The following is a 10534-nucleotide window of genomic DNA, read 5'->3' as shown; positions in this document are numbered from 1 at the left end:
ACTAAAATAAAGTCTTACTATCCATTTTGTCTAGTCTAACTTACCATGACTGATACAAATATTGGAATTAAATTGTACCTATGACTCTATTTTCATATTTATGAATTCAGTTGTGTTTTCCCTCTTTGATAATAATATCTTAGTCTTCTTGGAGAATTGAAATAATTTGTCTTTGCAAACAGTGTATAAAATACCAGGTTTTAATGGATTAACTAATAAATAAACTTCATATATAAATGATCCAAAACTAAAAGGAAATAAAAGATCAAATTTATTTAGAATATTTTACTTTTCATTTGATCTTTGTGTTCCTTCAGAATTAAATAGTTGCTTAGTTACAAAGATTAATAAAAGTTACACTTGAAAGTTTGTGTTCTTATTTGCACTTCAAAATTGAGATTAGTATTTTCTTCAACAGCATAGTATAAAGGAATAGAGCAAAATAAAGCAAACAATTAAAATTTCTTCTATAATAACTAGCTAGATAAATACAATGCAGCCGATCTTCACAGATAACTGTTTCAACACTTTCACAGTAATTCCATCCATCTTCTATTGGTCATTATCAATATGCAAATGGCAGATGGCATGGTAAGCTGGCTATTGTATAATTGGAGACCACACCATCTGACAACAATTTTCACTGATGGGATATTTTATCAAATAATATTTACTGAGAACCTTATTTTAAGGCCCAAGGCTTCTATAATCAGAGTTTATTATAGGTCACATTTGCATAAACATTGTCTTATAAAGATTTGATAAGGCACTTTAAATGTATAACAAAGCAAAGTTGTCTGGTAATGAAATTTTTGAAAACATAACAGATGTTGATCTTTCTTTGGTTACAAATAAAGAAAATGTGTGCTTACATGGAAATTGTATTAAAAATGTGATTGTTCCATTAAAGGCAATGGTTGATTGTTGGATACCAATGAGCATGATTACATTTGCCTTCTCTGAAAGAGACTTGACTGTTGTCACTTGCTTTGAGGTGGCTGGCAGCGTTTACCAGTCTGGATGGCATAGAGAAGTTATACCTATAAAAGCCATAGGAAGGGCGGAAAGAGCAACTGAGTACCTCTTGGGTGATGGGGGTTGGTGGGAACATATTTCCAGATGCCTGCAATCCATATAACATTTGATTGGCAGAATGAGGTGCATGTAGACACTGCCCATTGAAGTCTTCAGAGGAACCACCTTTTGAATTGGTGACCCCCAGAGAAGATAACATGGGCACTTCCATCATGAGTGGGGCTAAAGATTGAGATCTGTTGCTGCTTGCTAGCCTTTCAGAAGCAGGTAAGACAAGAGGTTGCTGTCGCCAAAAATTAGTTGGGCAAATCTTATAGCAAAGGGGCAGGTTGATACTGTGTAGGTATGCCTCTGGACAGGTCATTCCAAGGGAGCTTGTAGGTAAGTGAAATGTAGGTGGAGAGCAAGGTGGAGAAAGTAAGGAGCTCAAAGGGGAGGGAGCCCCTCCACTAGAGGTCACTGGAGAGGAGCCACTGCTTCCACCTGTGAAAGACAATTCAGTCAATGAACAAAGAACTTCATGTTCTTGCTAAATTACTTATCAAATACATCACCATTCATGCTTCATTCTTAGATCAGTTTTCCTGCAAGTTTATAGTTCTTTGAGCTTCTTTGGGAAAGGTTATGCTCATTCCTCTCACTGAAGTTGAATGTAGTGTCTCTACTATTACTACCACTATTACTTTTTTTTTAAAAGAGTTTAGCCTCTATTTTATTTATTTATTTATTTATTTTTTAATGTGGTGCTGAGGATTGAACCCAGTGCCTCACCTATTCTAGGTAAGCCCTCTACTACTGAGCCATAATCCCAGCCCACCACTATTACTTTTAACACTACTATTGTGTATTGTGTACTGAACATTCACTATTCTCAAGGACTGTACAAGACACTTTAACAATATTTATCTAATGAATTACAAATACAGCCAAATATATAATTCCTAGTCAATAATATGAACAAAACCTGGATTTTTATTTTTCACATTTAAAAAATGTACTAAAAATTTGTTAAGTAAATTGAAAAAGTTGGTTCTTTGGGATTCTATAGGCATCTTCAGTCTGATAAATATAAATTCATATGAAAAAAATCTTTCATAAGTAAAAGCAACATATGTAAAACCATTAGTATTTTTTTCTCATGAAAATCATGGATGATAATGCTTCTATTGCTCACTATGCCAGGGGTTAAAGATATTTTTTCCAGTTAAGAAACATCAACATGAGAATGAAATAATTCAGATAAATGATGTCCAGCATATACTAAATTTATGGTTGCCTAGCATATACTAAATTTAAGAAAAATTAAAAGGTCCAGGATGATCTAGACTCTAAATCTTATTTGATTTCAGCTTAACAGTTGGATATTCACTAGACTTAAGGAAGTTATTTTTATGTTGCTGTCGTTTTTTTAACTATATTGTATATGTAGATATAGTCTAATCTTTCATCAACAGGTTGGAAAATATATTTTAAATAAATTATTAAAACTTATCAGGCTGTGACAGAAGAATGGCAAGTTTAGAAGCCAGTCTCAGCAACTTAATAAGGCCCTAAGCAACTTGGCAAGACTCTGTCTCTAAAAACAAACAAACAAACAAAAACTGCAGATGAGGCTCTGTGATAAAATGTCCCTGGGTTCATCTAAGGCAGAGAGGTGGGAGGGAAAGGGAGGGGGCAGGGGGTTAGCAAGTATGATGGAATGTGATAGACATCATTATCCAAAGTACATGTATGAAGACACGAATTGGTGTCAATATACTTTATATACAACCAGAGACATAAAAAATTGTGCTGTATATGTGTAATAAGAATTGTAATGCATTCTGCTGTCATTAATTTTTTTAAATCAATAAAATAAAATAAAATGTCCCTGGGTGATATTCTTTATCTTTGCAATTTGAGTATCTTTTGGGTACCTGAAATGAATGATTAAGAAGCCTCTATCTCTTAAATTATAAATGAATGATCATGTTAAACTTTCTTCTTCATTATTTCACAATGTGTTGACTTAGATATTTTAAAAGCTTGTTGCCTAGATGTTATCAGTTAAATTGATAATGTAAAAATATTTTATATTTTATCTATGCAACTTCATAATCCACATTTGTATAGTCAAGCCAATGAAATGATTCAACAATTGATTAAACTTGATTTGTCACATTTCAATTAATTTTTATGGCATCCTGTTCTGGAAAATGCAACTTAAGTATGAGGTTGATAATTTGCTCCATAAGTCTAACTTTGAATTAATATTTAAAGATAAGCAGCTTCAATGGAGTAAAGGTAATGGGGAAATTCCATGTTACTTGCAATTAAAAATTCTTCATTTATTATTAAATATCATTGTAAAGGAAGGCATACATTATTTTACCAGAAAACCTGCATTTTTCAAACATTATAGTTATTTAGTCAAGAAATGTACTATCTGGAAGGTAGTTATAATTAGGTAAGACCAAGAAGTTCTGTTGTGCTATTACACAGTTTGATGACAAATAGCAATAATGTACTAAGCATTTCAGAAAGCTAGAGAAAAATATTTTGTATGTTATCACCATGTTGAAATGATAAATGTTTACAGACATAAATGTTTAAATTGACTTAAATATTATGAAATGTATATATGTATCAAAATATTGTTTGGTGCCTCCTAAAAATACAAATTTTGTTTTCATGTATCAGTTAAAAACTTTTCAAAGATTAAACATTAATAAAATAGGCAAAATTTACCATACAGATTCGCCCTTATCCTACTTTTGTATGACTTTTGTAACAGTTTGTTTGTTTTATATTTATATTATTCATCTTTGAATTATAGTTTATCACTTCCAGGATAAAATGTTATAGTAGCTTGCATTTTTCTCTTCCCATCTTTTGTACCATGTTTATTATACAATCTATTTTCTGTTAAAACCTTCAGTACATTGTTATTATCTTACATATATTCTTCAATAACTTTTTAAAAAGCTTGAAAATAAGGCAAAATATACTTTTACTCACATAAAAATAAATATATTGGGGCTGGGGCTGTAGCTCAGTGGCAGAGTGCTTGCCTAGCATGTATGAGGCACTGGGTTCGATTCTTAGCACCACATATAAATAAATAAGTTAAAGGTCCATTGAGAACTAAAAAAAAATCTGTAAAAAATCTAAAGTCTATCCAATTACTTTGTGTGTCTGCACCAAAGTTTTTTTTAAAAATAAGTAAAAAATAAATATTCCATTTGGGATGACTTAGTATTATTTTCAACATTTTCCTGTTTAAAAAAGTAAAATTAGAGCTAAGTGGTGGTGTAATTCAAAAGAAATCACTTTAACATGCACTGAAAAGTTCCCATAAAATATAAAAATATTCATTACTATAGTTACAAATCAGGCCACAAATGGACCATAGGCAGATTCTAAATATGAGACAATGAGATGCTGAAGAATCCAGGTGAGCTCTGGTGATAAGGGTATAAAATAACTCAAGAAAACACCTGTCTTCATGCCAGTTGTCTTCCCTTTTTTCATCTTTCTTCCTCACCACATTAAACATAAACACGTATGCTTATAAACAAATATTTTCTGGTATATACTTATTCCCGGTGTAACATTTGGTACAAGGACTCTGGCCTTTGTTATTTCATTAACATGTAAAAGTAAAACTAAATATTATGAGTTTTCTTACTTTGTGTGTCTGCACCAAAGTTTTTAAAATCCAGAGTAAGAGAAGGTCTCCATGAATAGGTCTCTAAAAGTCCATCCAATACACCCCTAAAAAAGAGATTCAACTTTTAGCGACCTCAGAATGCAGTTCTAGAAAATACTAATTTATACAAACTATTTACATCTTTTATAGGCAATTTTCTGAATTTTTTTTCTTTTATAGGTAGACTTTTGAATAATATTCAATCAAACCCAGAGTTCTAGAATAATAAATAGCTTATAAGTGAATAAAAAAGAAAGTAGGAATAAGCAAAGTTTTTGAGACAAAATATCTGGTTAATTTCCTCCCACCCACTAGTTACAAAACATACAGCTTCTGATTCTCTGAGCCATAGTTTCCTTATCTTTTATACTTGTGAAAAGGGCTACATAAATATAAGGTGTGACTGTTACTTACCTGTTTCTTCCTGGATCTCTAAAACCTTTAGCGAAAGGATTTCTGTCTATTTTGAGTTTGGTAATCTATGGATTCAAAAGAAAGAGAAAGAGAAAGTCATTGCTCTCAGTAACCTCAGTTCTCTCACCATTGCTTATAATGGTTATAATAACCATACAAGACTGTAACCTATAATATATCACTGTAAGAAAATGTAAGCATATAGCTAAGTCAAATTTTGAATGATTATGCCTTCATCTTCTGCCACCCCTTTTCCCTTTTCTCCTTTCTAATGTAAGAATCACAGAATGTATTATCAATTTGACTTACTGACAAAACAGTAAAACCATGATTTTTAAAAATTTTTATAAAGCAATTTATAGAGTGCAGCTTGCCTCTATCCCAAAGTCCCTGTGAGGCCACTCCCACTTGCCTGGGACCTGGCCAGCTTTACCTGCTGATTTTGGTAAGCTGTCACTGTGGTGAATTCAGTTTCTTTAAAGGAGAACGTTTTAACCCCTTCAGCTGGCAGGGACTGAATCCGGGACAGGTCAACTCTGCTGTCTTGCTCCATCACATGCACGCGGGGCTTGTATTTATGCATGGACTGCAGAATTATCTGGGGGAGAAATGGTCAAATGCTGCCAGAAAAACTGGCTTCCCTTCGCAACATAGTTGTCCTCTAAGGACCACCCCCAATGTGGTCACACACAAAGAAAGAGGTAAGGTTAAACTGGGAGAGTCAGGTAACCACACACAAAGATTTGTTATGCCATTTGGTCCCCTATAGATAACCTCTTGCCTGAAGAGTTTCCAGAGTAAACCACCTCATAGACAAGAGACAACTGTTATTCCTTTTCCAGATTGGGGCCCCTGTTTCCAAATGTGGCTGACCATGTGTGGTAGAAATATAGTCATAGGGATTTGATCACCTGATACAGGTTCCCTGTACAGTAACTGATGGCCTGAATATGATGGGAAAACATCTGACACTTACCACCTTGTAATTCTGGATAGTTCTCTCTCCCTCCCTCCCCCTCCCCTCTCTCTCATTCTGGATCTTGCTTCTCTCCTTTTGTGGCTGGCATAGGGCCAGCTAGGCAGAAAAGATGAAGACTTAAGATCCACAGGACCTGAAAACAGGCAGGGACTGTCTATGGGAGCAGATTGTAGGTGAGATTTCCAGTCTGCATTCCAGTTCCCCTGCTTGCAGCCTCCCACCACATCACATGGAAAGTACTCATCTAGCAACTCTGTTGACTATAGGGAAGGCAGGCACCAACAGTGATTGCTTCTGTGGCTAACTGTCTAACAGCCCCTTTCCTCTTGCTCTTTCAGACCAGGCAATTCTGGCTTAATTAATTAATTCTTAATTCTTTTGGTCTTCAAACTCCCTGCTCTCACTATTCCCAAAGGCCAGCACTTTTGGTTTTCAAACAAAAGTTTCCTGAACTCTAGTTTGGCTCTTTAAGTCACAGGTCCAGAGCTTATAGACAGTTCCACCCATGGGTGGAAGCATTGGCACCACCCTCTTTAGCAGATAGGATTGTGTTCACTTACATGGCCTTTGTCGTCCATCTCATTATTTGTGAGTTTCACCCGATCAAAGCTGATGATTTGCCGCATCCAGGTCTCTCCTGAGCAGGGGGAGTCCGGGTGGACATAGAATCTGGGAGTGATGCACGAATGGTCAGTATTCCCAGCTACCATCCACTGAGAGCTGTGATACACGTATCTGAAAAGGCGCAGAATATTGGCATTAAGCTTAGCCTGCCAAAGCCAATTGAATGGAGGCAAGCTGATGAATTCTGGTCCTAAGGGCCTGGCCAAAGGCTAATTTGCTGACTCCATAGGCAAATAACAGAATATCAACACTGATTTCCAAAAAGTGTTAAAGGGCAGAAAACAAACAGTAAATAAACATATGTTATTAAAATGTGATGGAATGCCAGGGGAAGTAAAATGTCATGGGATTTACCAGTCTAGTTTATGTTTCCTCACAGAAAACACAACAGAAATTGATCAAATGAGTTTTACCATGCAGAAATGCCTGGGGGTGCAGGGAGGGGAGCAAACTCCACAAGCTTAGGGCTACAAGTATCAGAAAGAAGTGGGGATTAAGCAGTGTGTCTGTCTAGCCCACTGTTACTAGTCTTAGTGGAACCCCCTTTGACAATAAGGCTTCACACCAGGAAACCCTTAGGATCCCCACCCTGAGCAGCCTCTGGGGGAAGATTTTCACCCAGTTTTTAATCACAAACTCTCAATAATGCTCTGTATTCCCAAACCAACTGCAATGCAAAAAGCAAGCAGTTTGTTCTGCTGTTACTAAGCCACAGTTCCAGCATCTGAGTTTCACTTTCTCCTTGCTCTCAAGAACAGCACTGGGTTCCTGGTAGTTGTTCTCCTTGGAGGGCAGGGTTCTGCACCCACCTCCAGGTGGAACACTCACAGCCCAGTATCAGCTGCTCTCTCCCAGTTCCCTCCCCAACCCCGCTAGGGTCCATGAGTCAAAGCCATAGGCCAGTGCATCTGGGCTGCTAGCTTGGAAGATCATATTGACTTTAGAATAGTTTGACCATTTGTAGCATGCTCTTAGAGGAATACTTAAAGAAAAGAGGGTAAAAAGTTTTCTCTTGCCCTCTGGAATGTGGCCACCCTTTCAAGAAAAGGGCAAAAGAAGGGAATGAAGATGTACCTAGGTGTGATGACCCTCATCTAGCCTTGGAGAAAATCAGGTTATAATTCTGGGTGCCTTTTGCCAAAGTCCAGCATGTCCTCAGAAGCCTGGTCCCACCTAGAGCCAAAAGGGCTTCCAAATTCCTTCAAACTACTTCCCTTTTGGAATACACAGCCCATGCCCTTCACAGTTTGTGTACCTGAGGCCAGAACAGTGGGTAGGATAGAGGCCTGGGGGACATTAAAAATTGGCTTGCCTGCATTTCAAAAGAAGGGAGAAGAAAAAACCCTGCTATTCAGTTACTCTGAATTCCCATTTAAGTAAGGGAAATTCTACTCCTGAGATCAAAGGAAGGTCCATTCTCTCTCCCTATATGTTAAGGTTTTTAAAATAATGTTGTGAGGTTTAGATCTGAAGATCTGAATCCCTGCCCCCAGGCTGAGCCTGAGGTATCCTCATATGGGCCAGTTACCTATAGCGTTTGGAATCCACTGGTACCACATCTATGGCAACATAGTACTGCTTCCCTGGGTCCAGCCCTTTCACCTTGACCCGAACAGAAGGGAACATCCGCCTGTGAGAAATAAGTAAACCTAGTTACTTTCAAATATTTTGGAAAGGGGGAAGTCATGAACAAATATGCATGTCACTAAAAAGTGAAAGGACTCATGATACCCTTGCCATTCCATGACAGTTTCAGGGAATGGCATTTGCTACACGAGAAAAGATTGTTGGTTATATGGTTAATTTAACAAGTCTAGGATTTCTGAGTAGAGCAGAATATCCTTACCATAAGTCTTTATCCATGACTCCCCCCCACACACACCATAATAAAAATCTATGAAAGAAAAAGGAGAAAAAGTTCTGTTCCTCCCCTGAGTTTTCAGCAGTAAATTCTGCGTGGCAGATTTGGGAAAAGCTAAAATTTAAGAGACTCATAAAAAAAATCATCCAGCTGCTATAAGGGGCTGCCCCACACCAAAATGTGCCCATAGGAAAGATCTACCTCACAGTGGCTTGGACCAAGGGTGGTGGCCTTGGGGGGCTTATTAAATGGAATATTTTCCACTGGTCTGTGAGGCTTAAATTCAGAGGTTTGACCACAGCCTGAGACATGGGTTTGACATCTGGCACCTGCCTCAGATCCAATTTTTGTCATCATGGAGTCAAGGTGTAGGGGAAAGGAAAACCGAGTCATTTATGTTGGGCAAGGTTTGTCTTAGCCCAATAGATTGAAGAGCCTGTGGCTGCTTTCTGATGTATGCCAAGGAAGGGGGAGAGGAAAGAGCACCAGAGCACAAAATCAGAGCCTCCACACATAAGGAGAGGGTTACACTGAAGTCCTACTCTGAATGAATATTATGAAAAGCTTGGTCAAAGCCTAACCTGCCAGCCTTGGTAATGATCATCTCAGTCCCGATGTCATGGAATCTCTTCCACAGCTCAGATCCTTGAAGTTCCACTTGAATAACATCCTTTTCTTCCAGACTTTCAGGACTGTTGCCATCGCCCTTTCCTTCCCTGCTGCCGCCGCTACTGCCCACAACGCCACGGCTGCCCCTGCCTCCACCAACATCACCTCCAAAGCCCGAGAAGGCAGTTGTTAAAGATTCTGTCTTGAGTCTTTTTTCTGCTGATCACAGAGACACCCAGGGGTTGAGAGAACTTTGAGGGTTGTGTATGCCCTTCTCTTAAGCGCCAATCTTGGAAAAAGCAGCCCCAGTTCCTTCCCCAGGAACCCTAGTAGCAGATCTCGACTCCACACAACAACTTTTGGAGTTCCACAATTAAGAGAGAGATCCAGGCTGCATCCCGCAAAAGACGCGGCCCTTTGGATTCGCACTTCATCACCCTCCAGGAAAAGTTCATATCTGAGGCTGGATCCCCTCAGGATTTCGGAGCGCACTGAGCTTCCTACTGCCAGGAACAACCTCTGGCTCTTAGGGTTTGGTAAGAGGTTTGCGAGTCGCACTTTTCCACAAGTCTATGGGACCCTCCCCTTCCCTGAAAAGGAAAAGGGAATCACGGAGTCTAAAACTTTGTCTGTGGTCAGCTGGACAAGGAGTTCAATGGCTCACAGCAGGGCTGTAGGGCTGGCCAGGACATCCTTGGTTATGTTTAGCGGCTCTCCCACAGCGCGGCTAACTAGGCTGAGGGACACTGGTCCAAGGAGCCCGGGGGGGCGGTCTCAGTGAAATGGGGTTGCTTAGGGGTACTCACCCGGCTGCTCACTCTTCTTAGCAGCAGCGCTGCTTCTTCTCTCCTCCTCTTCCTCTCCGCCCTCTTTCTCCTGCAGCTCTGGCTGTGGCTCCTGTCTTGGGTCTTGAGATTTTCTTTTCCCAGATCTCCCCACCAAGGCTTCCACGGAGAAGGCGTGAGCCCGAGAGCTCAGAGCCATCCCTGAAGGGCACGAAGTGACTGTGCACCGCAAAGTTTCAACCTTAGCTGGGTTAGCGAGGTGAGGGAAATAGGGAGGGAGCTGATGGTAGTCTAAGAAGGGAAAACTGAAAATATCCCAAATCCGAAAAACAATTTGATCCTGCACTCGCGAGAGAGCGTGTGTGTGGGTGTGTGTGTAATTTTATATATACATATATATTTTTTCTTCAAATAGACAAAATGAAAAGAAATTCAGATTAAACTGGAATCTAAAACCTCCCAAGCCTAGTCCTCCTTCCTTTAGCAGTCTCCTCCCTCTCTGTGGACATGTGCGGACCATCAGTCCTCAAATCCCTGAT

The 10534-nt window shown here is 39.0% G+C and overlaps 1 protein-coding gene across 2 annotated transcripts; it reads right to left on the bottom strand.

Moving 5' to 3' along the window:
• Positions 1–904: 904 nt before the first annotated feature.
• On the bottom strand, positions 905–10194 carry Tbx22 (T-box transcription factor 22). 2 transcript variants are annotated; one of them, XM_027934135.2, is made up of 9 exons: positions 10017–10194; positions 9371–9429; positions 9183–9307; positions 8269–8370; positions 6677–6851; positions 5571–5735; positions 5138–5202; positions 4703–4788; positions 905–1518 (listed from the first exon to the last, which is right to left on the bottom strand). In XM_027934135.2, the coding sequence occupies exons 1-9, from the start codon at positions 10192–10194 to the stop codon at positions 905–907; spliced, it is 1569 nt and encodes a 522-aa protein (XP_027789936.2). The 2 variants fall into 2 exon arrangements, with proteins under 2 accessions (XP_027789936.2, XP_027789952.2); XM_027934151.2 differs by having other exon boundaries at positions 9183–9312; positions 9385–9426.
• Between the last annotated feature and the right edge of the window lie 340 nt (positions 10195–10534).

The sequence above is a fragment of the Marmota flaviventris genome, chromosome X (assembly GCF_047511675.1).
Source record: "Marmota flaviventris isolate mMarFla1 chromosome X, mMarFla1.hap1, whole genome shotgun sequence".
NCBI lineage: Eukaryota > Metazoa > Chordata > Mammalia > Rodentia > Sciuridae > Marmota > Marmota flaviventris.
This window is presented reverse-complemented; position numbering and strand designations above follow the sequence as displayed.